The sequence below is a fragment of the Lissotriton helveticus genome, chromosome 12, assembly GCF_964261635.1.
Source record: "Lissotriton helveticus chromosome 12, aLisHel1.1, whole genome shotgun sequence".
Lineage (NCBI taxonomy): Eukaryota > Metazoa > Chordata > Amphibia > Caudata > Salamandridae > Lissotriton > Lissotriton helveticus.
The window spans coordinates 303,889,497-303,908,684 of record NC_136073.1 but is presented as its reverse complement, the minus strand read 5'-3'; the positions used below and the strand labels follow the sequence as shown (position 1 = coordinate 303,908,684).

At 42.6% G+C, this 19,188-nt stretch overlaps 1 protein-coding gene across 4 annotated transcripts in view; it reads right to left on the bottom strand.

The window, feature by feature from the left end:
• Positions 1-19,188, bottom strand: part of LOC144799496 (fatty acyl-CoA hydrolase precursor, medium chain-like) — a 282,807-nt gene that overhangs the window by 151,218 nt on the left and 112,401 nt on the right. For all 4 annotated transcript variants that reach the window (XM_078670844.1, XM_078670847.1, XM_078670845.1 and 1 more), the window contains 3 exons: positions 13,381-13,514; positions 6,265-6,418; positions 4,972-5,085 (listed from right to left, as the gene is read on the bottom strand). In XM_078670844.1, the coding sequence (XP_078526970.1) occupies positions 4,972-5,085; positions 6,265-6,418; positions 13,381-13,514 (402 nt within the window). The remainder of the gene's footprint in view (positions 1-4,971; positions 5,086-6,264; positions 6,419-13,380; positions 13,515-19,188) is intronic.

Sequence of the window (19,188 nt, the reverse complement as noted above, 5' to 3'; positions counted from 1 at the left end):
CTTCTGACAGCCCTTACTCTGTCAGGTCGTCGGAGGGGTCTAACCACGATGGACACAGAATAGTCTCCATTACACCAAAGTTCTGCCCACTTTTAAATCTGGTGAGAGGACCATTATGTTGCTGGGAACAGTACTCCATCACCGTTGCAATGGAGTACCCTTTCCACCAACATATAAATGAAGCCCGTGGTCTCCATCAAGCTAATACTGGAAAATACGGCTTACACCATGATATATGTACGTATGAAAACAAACTTGCATCTCTGTTGTTGAATTCACCAGATGTGACCTCCCTCTCACCCCGAGTCAGAAAAACTTGGTTAGGCAGGCTCTGCGGCCTTAGCCTCAAGCAACTGATTGACAGATTACAGGTGGGGTGACACGTAGAAAGAGCGCTCCAACAGGAAAACCCAGATCAATCCCACCGATAGGCAGCAACACCACAATGGTCTCAGAAGTCTGGTCTCAATAAAACACGTTTGGCCAGAGGGGTGCAAATTCTCAAAACCACCATAAAGTTAGATGCCACACTAAGGGCCTATTTATGATGACGGTGGGACCGCCACCGATGGGCTGTCGGTGACATTCCACCACCATCGTAACCATGTTTTCTGCCCGCCACATTAGGATGACGGGTGGATATGTGGTGGCCAGAGAGACCAACCGTCACGAATCCAACAGGCTCATGTAGCCCATCGGACCTTTGGAGGGAGTTGTATTCCCTACAATGGTGGCAGTGACTGCCAGGCACAGACGTAGGGATTACAATGTCCCTTTCTGCCCACTGTTTCATGACTGTCAACATGCCATGAAAAAGCAGGCAGAAAGGGACTTTGGGGGCCCATAGAGGGCCCCCCTAACCCTCAGCTGTGGGTTTTGGGCGGCACCTATGGTGCCCCACTACATATCCCTGCCCATGTGGCTGGCACCGCATGGTGCATGCAACATATGACAGGGATATGTGCAGTGAAACCTTTTTTGTACTGCAGCATGTGTCGCAGCACCCACCAAAATACAAAATATAGGCGTTGCGACCTCTGTGGTGGCGGCGGTCGCACCCGAATGCCTATGTCGGGTGGTCCCGTCTCTGATATGATAGCAGTCGGACTACAGTCCGAACGCTGCCATAATCAGCCCCTTAGTTAGGAACACGCAGCCATTCATAACTCAGCATGCACACTACAAGCAGCGATCATGCGCTTCTCATGACGGACATCTAGACACGTACCCACCGGACCTGCATTATGTTCACACAAGGACGAGGCCCACCTGCACTCATTATCAACCCCCTGATTTATGGCCAGTGACTGGTCTCAATAATCTGTCACCAAAGAAATGCAAAAATTAGTTTATGATGCTCTGTGTAAACTATAAAATGACAGCTAAAACCAATGTAAGTTGAGACAGTCGTTAGACTCGACTCTTGTCTGATCTCCCGGCCTCTCTGTTTAATTGAACAACTGTTTTTGTTTGCCAAACGCCTCTTGTGTTTTTATTTATTCTAAATTTAGCTCATATTCGAGCAACAATGCATTAAAGGATAATGTGTATGGTACGTGAGAAGACTCGGAGTGAAGAATCAGCAGAAGTGGCAGAATGGAGCAAGTGTGAACAGAGCTACTTAGTTAATAATGAGATTTTGACTGCGAGTAAAACTATGCTTAAAGGGATGTATTATGTATGTGGCAAGACTTATTTTAAGCTCCCACAAAATTGGGGAGGATTTCTGTGTGTCTATCATTGCATTCTGCTGGGCACAATTCTGAGATTCTTGATTTAAATGACTAACTAACTGACTTATAATCATTCGTTTTGCTGTCTGCAATGATTTCAAACCTAAGATAAACGTTTGTGGTTTTATTATTCTACCTGTCTCATTTTCATTGTAGAGCTTAATGTGCTTTAAAGTTTGCATTATAATATTTGTTGATTAAATCGATGAGGAGCAACACAATCCTTGGTTGGCACTAACTGCTCCTAGTCCTTCAGAAGTGCTTTAAATTGACAAATATAGAGAAGCACCATCACACTGAACCTTCACTATACTCCGTGATTTCAATCAGAATGTGTTTTTGAGCTCTTTTAGTGATTCAGGTTATACAATAATCCAAGATTTCCATTGGCAAGTGCAACATACATAAAATCAATCTATTAGGGGCTTTAATTCCAGTTGCAGTGTTCATGTGTGGGTAACCCTGTCTTTTCCATGACTGATGTATCCTGTACACGGTCCTTAAAAAGTACGTTTTGCAGGATGGCCAATGCGCGCACTCATAATCGTACACATCCTTTGTATAGGTCTTAAAATTCTGCAATATATTCTTTGAGTTACTATGGCCAGATTCACACCTATTTGCATATGCTAAGTGCACAAAAAAGTAAAAATACCATAAGCAATTTACAATTATAAATTTCGCACAACTTAATTAACAAAAAAACAGTATCTTGATTTTTACAATTGTATTAATGAATATACACCTTCCAGGTGAATTTTCCAGTGCCTTTTTTTAGGGCATGAGTCCAGTTAAGCTCCGGAAAGGAAGCAATATGGAGATGGTGAGCTGAGAGACACCTGAAAAAAAGCCATGGTGCTAATAAATATTTTTCAGGCAGTGTACAACCCTCGATTTACAAAAAAATTACTCCTATGATAGGTGGGAGCCAGCACCGCTTCAGGGTGGTTAAAGCAAGGCAATTTCTCGGGATCCCATACTGGGAATTATTTTCGTTGGCGGACACAAAAGAAAACTTACAAGAGACAATTGATGTTTATTTGTACAGATTCTCCACGTAGTGGACACCTCAAATGAGTAACATTTTGTGAACTTGGGGCTTGGCTCACAAAGAAAGAGCCAAATTCTGCTCACTCTGTGTATGACCTAGCCCGAATTCAGTTTCGCAAAAATATCCAAGGTACCCTATGCCAGTTGCTCTTTTCAGTGTGTAATCCAGGGAAAGTTTTCTTTATCTGGAGGAGGATATACCTCAGGATGTAATAGTATGTGGAGTACAATTATACATGATGATATGCCTCCAGCTTTGTGTAGTGGGAACATAGGAGCATATTATCAAGGGGGGGGAGGCAATTTTTGCCGCTTTGGCGGCGATAATACTATCGACCTATTAGTAAGCTGTCGCTAACAGCAGTTAGCGACAGCTTGTAGGCGATAGCGAGCGGTTTGGGGCCCGCTTTGCATGTCAGCGATATTTATTGCTAATGACATGCAATGTGGGCGTCCCCAACCTGTTAGCGACTGAATGCAGTTGCTAACATCGCTATCGCCTATTACCAACACAGGCGTAGCGATGGAAATATTCGCGCTAAGCGCGAGTATCTTCAAAAACTAACACCTGCTCAGACCAGTTCTAAGCCATTATATCCAATGGGAGGTGGATATAATGGCTAAGACCCTGTTAGCGATAATGCGTGAATATCGCTGTATTCTCAGTGATATTCACGGATTTTGCCGCTATCGCCGGGAATTTTATCGCTTTTGAGATAAACGTTGCTAATAGCACGTTATCTCAGCGATAAAATCCCGTGATGCGCGGCGATAAAAATATTGCCGCTAACCCTACTTAGCGATAAATATCGCTATTTGTTGATAATATGCCCCATAGTTACCCATAGAGAGGCCTCTTTGCATGCACCCCATGTATTTTGTGAGTGCCCCTTCCACTTGGGTGAGTAGTTTGAGAATAAACACTTTGGCCCCGACTCCCAAAAGTGAATCAAAGGTGAACTGAGAGGAAAGTCGAACTTTACAACTTTCGGTATTCACAAATGGCAATTGCTACTCGGCAATGTCCTTTGTGAATACCTAAAATGGTACTTTACAACTTTCGTCATTCAGAAAGGCCATTTACTTCTCGTAAATGTCCTTTGTCAATAATAAATGGCCTATGTGAATACCGAAAGTCGTAAAGTTCGACTTTTCTCTTAGTTTACCTTTGTTAATTGGGGCCAAACTCTTTAGTTTGAGGGTGTTTCAACTTTTTCACATGGAAACTTCACCAACTTACCACCCCCTGAGTAAAATTTGTTCATGCTCAATATTATGTGATTGTGGTCTAATGTTGTACACAAGTAAAATGATTTAAGACTAAACACTCTGCAGTCATAAATCCAACCAATAGTGTACATTGTTTTTTACTTTATCTATTCCATTCATCCTCGATCACAAAAATTCTAAGTTTCCCACTTGAACTAAAATTTAATTGTGTTCCTCCATCATTGCATATCCTATTTTAAGTATTTTCATTTTTTTCTTTATTCTTACATAACCATGTGTCATTATTTCAGGGGGGTTTAAGTTAGCCTCATATTAGTGCATATTTCTTTTAGTGATTCAGAACTATACCCATTATTTGTGTGCATCGCCACAAGTCTTAACTTGACTTTTCGTCCTTTTTAGGTCTAACTACAGACACCTTAGGCTTACTGAAAGCCTTTGTCCTACATTTAACAATAAAATATCCAGAGAGTTAGTGGGCTTTGGGTTATCCCACAAGAAAAATTGGCTTTCTTGTTCTTTTCATAGTTTGCCATTGCTTGGATGGGGTTTCCATCAAGGGCATGGCATTTTGTCGAAGGTTATATTGTCCCTTTTGCGTTCCCAGTAGGTTCTGGTGATAGTGCATGAGTGATGTTTTTTTAGAGTACAGATGACACAGGACATGTACTACACTCTGAGATACAAAGTTAATGAAACCATCCCTTTCACCACAGTCAACCCCAGGATGTGCTGCCATAGTTGGAAAGGCATTGATGCTTATTTTTACTTCAGATTCTTGTCATGTAAAGAAGGGCCACAACCCATCCCTAGGTGCGGAGATTACACATGTTACAGGCATGTTATAAAAGGTATATTTATTGTCGTTGTCTGGGTATTTTGAATATATAAATGAGCATTAAATTAGGAAAATTTAAAATTATTTGAGCATTGAAACAGAAATTAAATAATAGCTTACCTTATTAATGGCAACTAGCTGTTCTCGATTAGTGCAAATAACTCCTGGCATTATGGATACTCCACTCTCAGAAATAGCTCTGTGAAATAATCCCTTGGACAGCGGGGATAACGCCTGAAGAAAAAGGCAAATGTAAGCCACCCAAAATGCCCAGTTGATCAAAAACTCACATCTATGACTTTTCAGATGTGCTATGTACGTTAGAGGCTACGCAAACGTTAAAGTTGTTGCTTTCCATTTGATCATCTACATAAATGACTGATAATGCTCACCTGTTCATTAAGTATAAATAGCTGCCAGCCACAAAAAGGGGAAAGATGATGGAATGGCATGGAATCTGAGACTCTGAAATGTTATTCCTCAAAAACATGTAAGCTACGGTATTGTTTCAACCCAGGTATTTCCCGGACCCCTGGTATCACCATTTCCGGTGGCGGGGAAATAACAATTCAAAGCTCTTTCAAATATCATATCAGCTTAAATCCTAACTGATAGCTTTACCAAAAGTTTCCCCAGTATAAAATGAAACATCTAGCTTTGTGCCTGGCACCTAAACCCATCAAGGCTGTGCAACACATAACCCATAATACAACAGATTGATAGTGTTTAAGCGAGATAACATTTATTTTAGAAACATTTTATGATGCATACAACAAACAGAGCACATGTCTCTTAGATCACATTTCATTGAGGCTGTTCATATACTATTACGGCATCATTACGAGTGGGTGGGGAGACAATTAAGCATTTACCACACCCAGGAAACACTTATACTGTGAGATGAGGTATGCCCTGAGTGTGGCAAACGTCTCATATTTTGAGATTTCTTCAGGAGAATGAGAATTACATTCACAGTTGGTGTGTTCAATGCCTGACTCTGCATATACTTGAATGCAACTCATTTTCTCCTGGTATATTTAAGAAGTCATGACTTAACAACCTTTAGCAGTAGAAACTTGTAGGGGTATGGTGTTAACTACAAATCTCAGAATTAAGACCCCTAAGCAAACAGGCGCTTTCAAGAGATCACAATTTACCATACAACTCAGAATCAGGCTATTGAGGCTCTGATGCAGATGCTGATTGAAATATTACTTATGTACATTCTCTGCCCCTTTTTTCTCCAGATTTAGCAACCCTTACACAAATGGGAGGATTTTCGTTTATCACCCAAAAATATATCAGAACCTTAATTTTTTATAGATATGATTATATCAGTGAGCCTCCGGGATAGAGTAGGTTCATAGGGTGAAGACAGAATCTATGAATTGAGTTAAAAAAAATTAAACTTGCCAAGGCAGAAACACTGATTCCTCCAGCAGATTCTCCAAATATGGTGACAGACTCTGGATCCCCTCCAAATGGTTCAATGTTTTCCTGAATCCACTGCAGAGCAGCCACTTGATCCAGGAATCCCCAGTTACCACGAGCGTTTTCATCACCAGTACTAGAAAATAAAGCAATAAGTTAGGTACAATCATTTATCATTACATTGTTGGAAATCAGTGTATTGTTCTTAGTAGTCCCTGAATTTCTGTCCGCAGTGGGATTACTGCTGTCTTAGTTATTGCACCACCCATTTATTGTTGAAACCATGGACAGCTTTCTACAAGGAAACATAAAAAGTTAATTCAATGAAAAATATTATATTTTCCCATATTTCGTGTATTCTGCGGAAATTCCATTGACTTTGCTCAGTCAACAGTAAAATAGTGTAAACACAACTAAAAGACTCCACACTAGTTTAGAACAATAGAGTATGGTTTTATAAACTAAACAAGACTAAAACAACAAAAATCCCAACAGTAAAAGTCGAGTTATACATTTTTAAAGATTAAAGGTAAGAATAGCGTTAAAAACCAATAAGCGCTGATGGGGGTGATCTGGTCACGCAGGACCTGGGCAAAGTCAGAAGTTCAGGCCGACTGTGATGGAGTGCAGGCCAGGGCCATGACCAGGAACCACTAAAGACCCGCTGAACAAAAGTACCTTGATCCTCGTCACAACAGCGAAATGCAGAGTGCAGCATCTGTGCAGATCAGGCAGTCGAGGTGATGTATTGATTTTCTACACATATTGATGGAGATATGTTGGTTCCGAAGACGAAGCGCCAGGTCAGGATGTGTTGGTTTAGAAGCTGATGAGCCGGGTTTCTCCACACAGTCAAAGGGATGCGTCGATCATCTCTCACTTTAGCGGTGAAGATGTAGTGGTTCCGATGTGTCGGATCCGATGGTGATGTGTTGGTTCCAAGTGCCATGCCCCGGTTCTGTTACCACAACAGTGGCGATGACTCGATTCTGCCTCAGGCATTAGAGGATGCATTGGTTCCACTGCAGAAAGCACCTGGATTCACTTCCAATGGACCAGGCACAGGAGCACGGAGTAAAACTTTGATAACCCTGAGTCTTAAAACAGGAGGCAAGCCAGCATGCCCTTGAAGATCACTATTGGTTCCAGTAAGTGTGCCCGGTTCTTCTTCAGCAGGGCAGAGGGTAGCAGGCAGCCGCGCAGTACAGCAGAATAGTAGTTCACCCAGAGCAGCAGTTCAGCAGAGTGGCAGACCTTATAGCAGCACAGCAGTCCTTCCTCCTGGCACAGTTTCTTCACAGGTTCAGTAGTGTCTGATTTGGGTGGGGTCAGAGATCCAGTACGTATACCCAGTTGTGCCTTAGAAGTGGAGGTGACTTAAACGAGAGACTTTGAAGTGCACAGAGGTCCAACCTCCCCGCTCTGGCTTCATACTCATTAATGGGGAGTATGTAGTCCTTTGTGTGGGGATAGGGCACTGCCTATTCAGGTGCAAATGTCAGCTCCTCCCTCCCATCCGGCCCAGGATGACCCATCAGGATGTGGATGGCCACTCAGTCACACCTAACCTTCCTTTGTGTGTGGCCGTCTAGAGGGAATGCACAGTATCCAGCTGTCACCCACCCCAGACATGTATTGTAGACAGGCAGCAGGAACACAGGGCTAAAAGTAGAGAAAGGCCATCTTTCTAAAAGTGGCATTTCTAAAATAGTAATGATAAATTCAATTATGCTAGCAAAGAAGATTGATAATTACCATTCCAGTGAAATGAAAAATGATACAGCTACTCCTCCTCAACCAAGAATTACAGCTAATAAGTGTAATAAAGATTTCCCAATGTCAACCTATGAGCGGGGTATACCTCACAATAGGGAAAAAACAAAATTGGGTGTTTTTAAATACCAGAACATGCAAAAACTAACAGTACATGTTCTACCTTTTATTTACACAGTACTCTGCCCTATGGGCTACCTAGGGCTGACCTTAGGGGTGACATATGGCATAAAAGGGGATGTTATGGCTTGGCACAGGGTTTAAAATGCCAAGTCAACCTGGCAGTAAAAGTGCACATACAGGCTCTGAAGTGGCAGGTCTGAGACATATTGAAAGTGCTATTTACACGGGTGGCACAAGCAGTGCTGCAGGCCCACTAGTAGCATTTAAGTTCCAGGCCCTGAGCACATGTAGTTCACTCTACGAGGGACTTATAGATAAATGAAATATGACAATTGTGGACAAAAAACCAACCCATGTTTTATAGATGAAGCACATGCACTATAGCAGTGGTAAAGCACTCAGAGTCCTAAGGCTAACAAAATGAAATCAGCAAAAAGGTGACGCAAACAGACAAAATGTTTGGGGAAGATCATCCTAAGGCTGTCAGGTCTAACAGGCCACACAACCTGACCATGTGAAGAGAGGAAATAAAGTTTTGATAGGACAGAGGGGCAATTAGTAAGGGCAGTATCGCTGCTTTAGCGGCACTTTTTGCCGCTAAAGAGGTGATATTTCTATCGCCCTATCAGCAAGCTGTCGCTAACAGCAGTTAGCGACAGCTTCCAGGCAATAGCGACCGGTTTGGGGCCCGCTTTGCATGTCAGCGATATTTATCACTAATGACATGCAAAGTGGATGTACCCAAACTGGTAGTGACTGAAAGCAGTTGCAAACACAGCTATCGCCTATTAGCAACGCAGGCGAAGCGATAAAAAAAGTTGCGCTAAGCGCGATTTTCGCTAGAAATTAACACCTGCTTGAAACCTGACTTACCTGAATTCCCCAATGGGAAGTGGATTATCAGGCTAAGTCCACCATGGCGTTAATGCGCGAATATTGCGGGATTTCCAGCGATATTCAGACATTTCGCCGCTATCGCTCGATATTTTATCACAGTGGAAATAAACGTTGCTAATAGCATGTTTTCTCAACTAAAATATCCAGCGATAGGGAGCGTTAAAAATAAACGCGCAAAGTGTGTTTTGCGATAAATATCGCAAGTTCTTGCTAATATGCCCCAGAGTTTTTGTTGTGGTTGCCTGCTGTATTTTATCACAGGGTTGTCCGGCATAAATAGAGATCTACCAACCACAGATATTTGTGAAAACTACAGGTCGGTAAAGTCTAAAGTGATGTAACCTGCGCGAATCCCACACTATTTTGCTTCAAGAACGCCAAGCAAGTCTAAAACTTTGTTACAAAAAAGAGAATTTTCATACATTTCTGTGGCTGAATGGTAGGGGCATTGAAGGGAATGACAGAAGTCCTGCCACTAATGTTCCCATCCGTCTCCCAATAACAATGGTGCCATGTGTGCATGTGTGTGGGTATGCCTGTTTCCCAGAATAGGGAGGGTCTATTAAAAGAGTTTGAACTGTCTTTTCCAAAGGGCATTTTCCGGGATGTGGATAGTACAGTATCCCTCCTGGAAATGTACCAGCTCTAGCCTTTACCAAAACCTACAGATTAACAGGAATGTACCATGGTGTGGCTTGTGTGATTTACTGTACTTTATATATTTTATGCAGAATGACCTACAAATGCCAAACTTTAGGTTAAAACATGGATTTTCTTCACAGTTCTGTGAGAGAAAGTTCCAGAATTTGTGGGATCACTTTTCCTATTAAAAACAGATCCATCCACACAAGTGGATCACTCAGGACAAGTAAGGCTCTAAAATGGCACAATGGAAATATCAAGAAAGTTGCTTGGAATATAAATACATTTTGGGATCTAGTTAGTTGCGGTATTTGCTCTTAGGTCCTGCTGGTGCCCAGGGCAAACTACCAGCCTGAGACATCTGAAAACTAGATACCGATAGAAGTCCAGGGTGGTGCAGCTTGCATGGATGTCACTACTTTTTCTTAGCTAGAATGCCCAAAAACTTTGGGTAGAAAAAAAGAATTTTCTTATTGTTCTGTGAGAGAAAGTTCCGTAAATTGTGGCAAATTGCAATCTATCCACCACCCAGTATTCCCTCTCACCTTATAAAACAGTAAGTCAATTGCGAGGGAGGGACCACTGCCTGGGGCCAAAAGGCCCTGAATCAGAAATTGTGAAGTGCCAAGATAGTTTCTTTGAATTTAGATATATTGTTGGAATGTGGGAAGATGCAAAGTTGTGATTCAGAGTAGTCCGGCACCCAGTAAACGCTACCAACCCTGGGCATTTTTAAAAACAACAGAGGTAGATGTATCCAGAGTGATGCGGTTTGCATGGGTCACTACATATTTTCATACCCAGAATTACTTAAATTGTGAAAACTTTTCCTAATAAAACCCAAAATTCTCACCAGTTTTCTTATGAGATGGCAGTTACGTTTGGGCCTGGAGTGGTAGTAGCTCTGTAAACTCTCCAATCTCTGGGTATTACTGAAAAGTAGAGACAAAGGGCAATCCATGGTGTTGCAGCTTGCATGGAACCTGTCGTTTTTTTTCCAGAATGCTCTGTAAATGTCAAAGTACGACTGAAAAAGGCTCACCGTCCTCCAACAGAAAACTCACAAACTTCTAACCAACTGCAAAAGCCATACCATCCTGCAATCCACCTCGCCCCCTAATAAAAATGGTAGGCTACTCATGTGAGTGGACCTATTGTACCAGACAAGAATGGATCAAAACCATGGCCATGTAAAGCCAATGCACTGACAATGTGATCTTCACATGACAACAGTTTTGGAAAGCTGCTGTCATGAGCAATGGGGGATAGAAATACTGACTATGCCTTCATGGTGGAAGAAGTATGGGCTAATCTTTCGATGGCCCAGACAACAACTAGTTTACTCACAAGCTGCCGGAAAGAAAGACTATTGTAGCCAAGGCTCTCCTGTATCTAAAATTACCTAGTGTCTATTTAGGCTTTCTGCTTGCCGAGGGGGCAGTATGGGAGTACACCTTCACCCCCAGGGGGCTCAGACTTTTGGTGTACCTGGGATGGAGGCTGTGGCCTATGTCAACGCCAGTCATAGCACTAGTAGACATCAGGGATTATTATTTGTATTTTATTTTTACTTTCTGTCACTCTGAATGGGCAGATTTGAGCGGTAGCCACCAACCTACCCCCTCCGAGGTTAAAAGACTGTTAATATGCCTGGGGTGAAGAGTTGTGGCCCTAAGCCAATAGGAGTAACTCTCCACCCCGATAATGCCAAAAAAGTCTATGGTTGTAGCAGTCCTTTTGGTCCGTCTGGATGCGAACGCTAGGTTGTACAATCACAGACTATGTGGGTCCCTGGGTGGGGCAGTGCACCTCAATAACAATACAGGCCAGGCCACAACCATACATAATTAAAAACAATAGCTCCTGGTGTCTTGTTATGCTCCCATCACCGCTCACCAGTCACACTGGAGTGTAAAGTCCCCATTCTGCACCCAGTGAGGTGGAGTGGCACCGCTTGAGGCCAATATAGCCTGGCCATTCACCCTGTTTCTGACAAAGGAAAATCTCTGATATCCAGCAGAGCTTTCTACCCCCCTGGGGTGGGTAACTGAGGGAAAACTTCTAATCTGCACCCCTGGTAAGGGCAGACAAACTGGGCATAGCTTGGTATTGGCTGGAGCAATTGACCTTGGAGGAGGGCACTCTCATGTCAAAATATATCTATCTGTGTCTGATGGATACACCCTTGGTTAGCGGCCACCCTCTACTAAGGCGATCCCTGAGTGGGAATATACTAGGACCAGGTACCAAAGGAAAGTGGAGACTCCCCATTTAAAATGGTGCATCTCCTGCTGTAATCAATACTCAGAGGATCAGTTGCACCACCATCACTAATTACACTGAAAGAAGCCAGAGTCTTCAAGAGCCAGTTGCTTTCAGATTTGATTTCAGTGAGGCTAGCACACACAGCATGCTGACTGTCATGCAATAAACCCTCTAGCTACAGTGTAGCTGTTTCCCTGCAGCCCAACACGGGAGCTTGAAGGGGGTTTCCTTCTGGTGTGACTCCTCTGTAATGGTGGAGGAGCATTGCCCCAATGGCTCAGAGCCAAAATAAAACGATATACTATCATTGTTCTATTTTTTACCTGCTGGCTGTGCCAGCATGTGTAGGGAGGGGCCGGGGCCATGGAGGGGGGAGGAAGACTGGGTTGGTGCACTTCTAAGTGGGCATGTGTCCTTGGCCAGCCATCTCAGGACTGCCAAACACGCATGCGCACTTAGGTTTTTCCAACCCAGCTGTATTGAACAGCCGGGATGGAGAAATAGCACAGACTCCTGTGCCTGAGCAGAACAACAAACCAGCCCACTCAGGCCAATCTCTTCGCCTCTCTCATAGCATGAGAGCAGCGCAGGGATTGCACAGTGAGTCTGTGATGCTGTCCCAGTGTCTGCTGTGACCACTGTGACCAGGAAGAAGAGCACGAGGCGTGACGAGGAAGGTGACCGGCAGCTTCAGGTAAGTTTTCCTCTTTTTTTAATTGTAATTGAACTCCCCCCCCCCTCTGCACCTTTCCACCTGCCTCACCACATTTTGTTGGTGGCAGCTGCCACTGGTTTCCTTCTCATGCAAGCACAAGAGATTCTCAGCCCCTGGTTCTAGAGATAACAAAAAGGTGGAAAATGCATGGATGGGATTTCACATTAAAATGGAGACACTTGCATTTGCATTTACATTTACTACATCGCCTTCTTTTAGCATGTTAAAAACATGGATGATTTGGTTTAGCCACTACTGTATGGCTAGCTACAAAAAAAGCAGAACCTCCACAGAGAGGAATGTCACCTAAGGAGCTCTTGTGCAAGTAGTGGAGAAGGATGGTGCAAAAAAGGGTTTACGGCTAAATCCAAATAAAGAGAATGGTTGAAAGTAATTTAGGTGTAGGAATAAAATAAAAATATACTGAGAAATAATTGTGAAATTTCACACAAAATAGACATGAGCCAGAAGAGTACATTAAAATATCATGAAACACAAAAGACATAACATTTATATTGGACGCATGCCATGTTTCAACACAAAAGAGTATGGTATAATGTGCCTGGCATTAAATACAATAAGAAGACAATATTTCAGTAATATTTGCCATCTGATACTCACTGACCAAGAAATCTGAGTGGCAAACTAATTACTTCATATGTGTTGCTAAAACCACAACTTACCTGAAAAATCCAAGGGCGCCGAGTCGATATTGAATTATTACTACAACCACGTTTCCATAGGCGGATATAGCGGAGCCATCAAACATCGAAGCCCCTCCCACTACTAAACCACCTCCATGGATAAACACCATCACCTAAAAAGAAGAACAAATATTTAGCCTAGGAATGGTGGCCAATTCACATTTAGCAATCTTTTTCCCCATTTATCCCCATATCCCCATACACAATATCATCACCTTTAAAAGGGACATTTATTTCAGATCATAGAGACTTCCACGTGTACATATGCAAATCTTTTCATGACTGACTGCGAATAGTACCTACTTAAAACATTTAACTGGGTTATTTCTGTAGGTGTTTAATATTCATAATTTTTGCAGAAACTAAGCAAAACATGTTAAAGTAATTGTACGCGTTGTTATTATCCCTAGCGTCACAACTGCCACAGAAAGACATTTACTGTGCAGGTGGATCAAAACGTCTATGCACGTGGGTCTGACCTATAATATAACAAGCATTGGCAATGCAATCGGCCTCGCCTTTGGGACCATATATGTATTTCGCTATGCAGCACATTAGCCTGAGTGCTGAAACATCTACTGAACTTTAACATGAAGGGAAAGTAAGCACCAAACTGCGTGACATGCCAGGTATGGAAACACATGGAGAGAAATATTGCCTTTCAGCGGGAAATGGTGCAGTCTAAAGCTCTGTTTTTAATATAAAATCAGAGTCTTCAGTGGTCATATCATAGAAAATACAAGTTTTAAAAAAATATATATTGTCTACGGATGCTTGTGGAAGATAATTTCAAAGGACTGGAATTTAGAGAATGCTAAAGTGATTCTAGTATTTTACTGAACTCTTCTTATCATTTTCTATCAAGAAAGTTAAAAAGAGGCAGTTGTCAGAAAAATTTAAAAATGAAAGACCCTAAGCAGAAAGCAATTCTGGTATTTTACTGACCTCTACTGGTCGTTTTCTTATCAAGACAGTTAAATAGGGGCAGTTGAACAGAAAAAAAGGTCCCTAAGCGGAAGCAGACAAGTCCTAGGGCTGATCGCCAGAGCCCACAAAGTAGCTACACATATAAGTATTTACTAAAGTATATACAAGAGGTCTCGAATTGCCAACCTACAAATTATTCTTTGCTCATTTAAGAAATCTTTTGGAAGTGTAGTTTTGTAGTATGATGTGTGCTCTCCAAATATGCATGAATCTTCGTAAATGTTTTATTACAATTGACGTATTTTGAATAAATCACTTTGTATAAAGGACCTTTGAAGTGTGGCCTGTGCTTAAGCTTGAGATTAAGGAGTTTGTAAATGAAGCTGGTGCTCAACGTCATTGTCATTTGTTAAAAAGAATTTCAATAATTTATCCTGTGGAATCCTCTGTCTTTTATTATTGGCTGTACCCTGATTTCCTTAGGTGCATCAGGTTACCCTTTCTTTTCCTAGCATCCATCACCATGCACGACACACAATTGTGCAGTCTCTTTGAAATAAATTAACCTATCATTCAAATTGTGTTCTTACACTACACCAATTAAATTATGATAACATGTTGGGGTCAATTGTTCCACTTTTGTTGGGTCTTGCTACAGCCTGTTGATGGAGCTCTTTTCAGCCATACCTCAAAAAGAAGTTTAAAGGAGCATAGAAAGGGTGTGGGCTTTGATCAGCCCTCTTCAGCCTTTGCGCTTCATGTGCTTTTCATGGTTTTCATTGCTTGGGTGGGCTGTCCATCTAGGCCAGTGGTTCTTAATCTGTGGTCCGAGGGCCCCTAAGGGTCCGCAAGGACTATTTATGGTTCCACAACTGTTTTCCAAAATTAAATAATATTAAAATGAATAAACTAAAATTCATAAAGTATGTACAAATAAAAAGCAAATTGAAAATGTTACAACTTTTTCTATATTTTGGAATTAAATACATTTCAATATTTGAGCATTTGTTTGGTGTATACTTGTGTTTGTATTTGTGTATTGTTTTGAAGTTCAAATCATAAAAATTGTTTAGGCTAGGGTTGCCTGCTTCCAATAAGGACTCAGTAGGGGTCCCCGGAATCCAGTAATGATTTAGAGAGGGTTGACAAAAGTCAAAAGGCTAAGAACAGTTGGTCTAGGCCATCACATTCTGGGGATAGGTACATCAAGTATTCCCTTGTTAAACTGTGGCATTAACAGGATATGCAGGTTAAAATTTAGCCTTATTGTTCGTTCTTGAAAATATTTAGTTTGTTGGCACAACAACCTTTTAATTGCTGATGGATGGCTTTACTGTTTGCAGTTTGTATGCTGAAGCCTATAGTAAGATAAGGGTGTGGAGCTTTCCACTAATCACCCTTAAGCATTCATTTGTTTTACTTTGTTAGTTGTTGAAATAACTCTTTGGAAAAAGGTTGTGTGCTGTAGGTTATGGTCATTTTCTGATCTGATCCCGATTTAAAATTACCTGACTTAACCAGATAGATAGATAGATAGATAGATAGATAGATAGATAGATAGATAGATAGATAGATAGATAGATAGATAGATAGATAGATAGATAGATAGATAGATAGATAGATAGATAGATAGATAGATAGATAGATAGATAGATAGATAGATAGATAGATAGATAGGTATTTTTTGACTTGGTTATATTTTTGGTGCCGTTTGATGACTCTTCAAGACAGTTTCCCAAAAAAGTGTCAGGTCAGATCTTGTTGTGCATGGAAAGTTTTGAGGTGATCCGTCTAGTGAGGGCCCATAAAATGGGGGGGGTGGGGGGGGGGGGGAGTGTGTTGCCCATGTTAATTCCCATATATATTTTAGACATGTCTGCAGCCTGAACTGCTAGACGAAATTACACCAAATTTGGCAAAAAAGGTAGCTTTTGGCCCAGAAAGAACGCTTTTTGTTATTTGGTGTAAATCCATTCAGTAGATTTTGAGATATTAAAGGAAATCAAAATTTGTATACCTAGGGTCACGAAGCCTTAACAAAAAATGGCAAGCTCATGCAGAGATTTGCAGAGCGCATGAGAGATCTTCAGAGCTCTGATTGGCTGGCATCATTTCAACCAGGAAAATGTACACAAAAAAGGAAGAAAGGGGGGCAGGGTATGAATATCCTAACCACGAGCCTTGTTCTTGGGGTCCCACTAGGACCCCGACAGTGCAAAAAAGTGAATTTCTTTAATTCATAGCGAGTTTCACAAATATTTGTGAATAAAGCTGTGAATGAAAAAAAAACATGTGCGGTCTAACACACTTGTTTTTAATGAAGCCCCAATAATGGCAGGGGCGCACATGGCCCCCCTCCAAGGACATTTTATGCCTCAAAAACCACCACCTCCCTGGGGCTACATATAAATATAGGGAGGCTGAGCAACTCCCCCAGGCCTGGAGATTACCAACTCACAGGGTTTTTTTTTTTTAAAAGGAGGGAGGGCGCATGGACCCCACCTCCTACAGCTTTAAGAAGACCCGGGGACTACCACTTCCCCTAGGCTACATATATGTTATATATTGGGTGGATAAGCTGAACCCGGGCCCCGGGTACCACCACTTTCCTGGGGCTTTTATAAAATAGGGGAAGTGGCCCCTCCTAGGCCTTTTAGAAGCCCCCAGGAACACTACCTTCCCGGGCCTGAATTAAACAATATGGAGTGGGTCCACCACTACCTAACTGGGGCCAATTCCAATATGTAAACATGGAATGGGGTCGAGCGGCCCCTCTCCTGGGCCATATATGGTTCCGGGGACCACAACCTACCTTGGGCCGGCCTATGCAAAACAAAGCCCCCCCCCCCTCCTGGAGCCATTAATGACCCTTAGGACTGCCACTTCCCAGAAGCGGCTCCTGCTATCCAGCAGGGAGCTGGCAGGGACCGCAAGGGTATTGAGGTTCCCCGTGGTCCCCAATAGTGCTCATTGGGTGCCCTGGGTGGGCACCAGGGCACCCAGCCTTAGTTTGGAAGGCCCAGCAGGTGGGGTCCCCAGGTTCAATATAGGCCCAGAGAGGCGGGCCCATGTGGCCCCCTTCCCTTCTAATAACTGGCCGGGCCCGGGAAGATGGGTGGTTCCTGAGGCCATATATGCATATATGGCTCAAAGAGTGGCCACCAAGCTACCCTCCCTGATTACATTTTGGATTTCTAGCCCACTATATCACACGTGTTATACTGCATGACAATAAGATAGAGTCCAGTACACCCATCGAACCAATACAATTCAATATAAATATAGGTGGCAGGAAGAATAGTAATTGATTACAATGGTGATGTAGGAATAAGCGATTTAGTGGGTGTGATATTATTGTATGCATTATCAACATCAATATAGTGCCATGCAGCCCTTCTTTAGAGCATGAAGGGAATTAGGAATGGGTCCTATCAGTTCACACAGGACAAAGCAGACAAAGGGATGTTGTGATCCATCTATGAGCACATGATCCTATGAAATAGCTGTCATGAGGTGCTGGACTACTGCACAGCCCATCAGGGGTGTACCCCTCTCCCCCTTGGTACTTAGACAAGGAGATTGTGATTATCCTGTACTCACACCAGAAGACCAGAGGATGCCATGCTGTTGCAGGGGATCTACCTAAAAACAAAGAAACAACCAACGTTTGGAGCAGGGAGTGTGCTTAGCAAGCACAGTTACTGCTCCCGGGGGTACCTCGCTTGCACCTGAAGATTTTTATCATTTCTTCTGCAGGAGTGTCAGAAAAGACCAGAGGCCAAGGGTAGTACTGAGCTCCAATAGCCTAGGAGGGCACCAGGAAGGTTCACACAGGTTATGTCATGGGGAAGCTCTTTACTTTACTTGAGTGGGGCTTGAGCTTTTATTCCTAGACATGGGTAATTGAGATGTAACTGAACCAATCCAAAATGGCATTCAAAGTGTCTGGCCACGAAAATAGGCAGGATCTAGTTTTACATACTTTCACCAACTGTTGGTAATCAAATGTGGATTCTCAGCTGCCTCCCAGAAAGCTTGAAGGCCAGAGTTGCTGACGGGCAATGCAAGCCTGATCTACTCCCAAAATGTTTTGCTGTTCTCATATCTATGTGCATGTATGCAGGCAATATCTTCAGCAAGCTCCTGTGGCAGGACAATTTCTGTATTCGACACAGACAGCATGTTCGGGGGAGAAGGATGTGCTGTGTTAATCATTTGTGTGGGCAGGCAGCCATCTTCCATTTTGCATACACAAAGTTTTGGTAATGTTATACATTCAGGGTGAAGAGCACAGGGGTCCTCAATCTTGGAAGTCACTGGACTTTACTATCAGATGCTAAATGTTAGCAGTGTTTTGCAACAAAAGGGTCCCACAAGGTACTCCCTTTGAGAGCAAATGGCTGGGAATACTTCTGGGGTCCTACTGTCCCAATGGACACCAAGGATGCCACTTGAAAGAGCATGGGATGGCTCTTGGAAGACAGAGACCTCTAAAGAGAAAAAAACTAAAACGTGGCATAAAACTTCAGCAAATAAAAGCAAATCATGTGTTAATAGGACAGCCGGAACTAAATCTTGAGGTTTTGTCTAGAAGCCTATTCTGCCCAAGTAGACAACAGTACCTGTTCCAAAGTACCCATAAGCCTCTCACAAGGGGCTAAATGAAATATGAATGGACTCCCAGGAAAAAATATTGAGTGTGAGTCTTGCAGCTTGCATCGCCAAATGAACCGTTGTGACTGTGGGGCTCCAACCCCTACAATTTTACCAGTGCTCACTGGCTCCTCCACCCAGCATGGTGTGAGCATTATCTCATGGTCAGCCATTGGACTGCTTCTAGGAACAGTATACACAATTCAA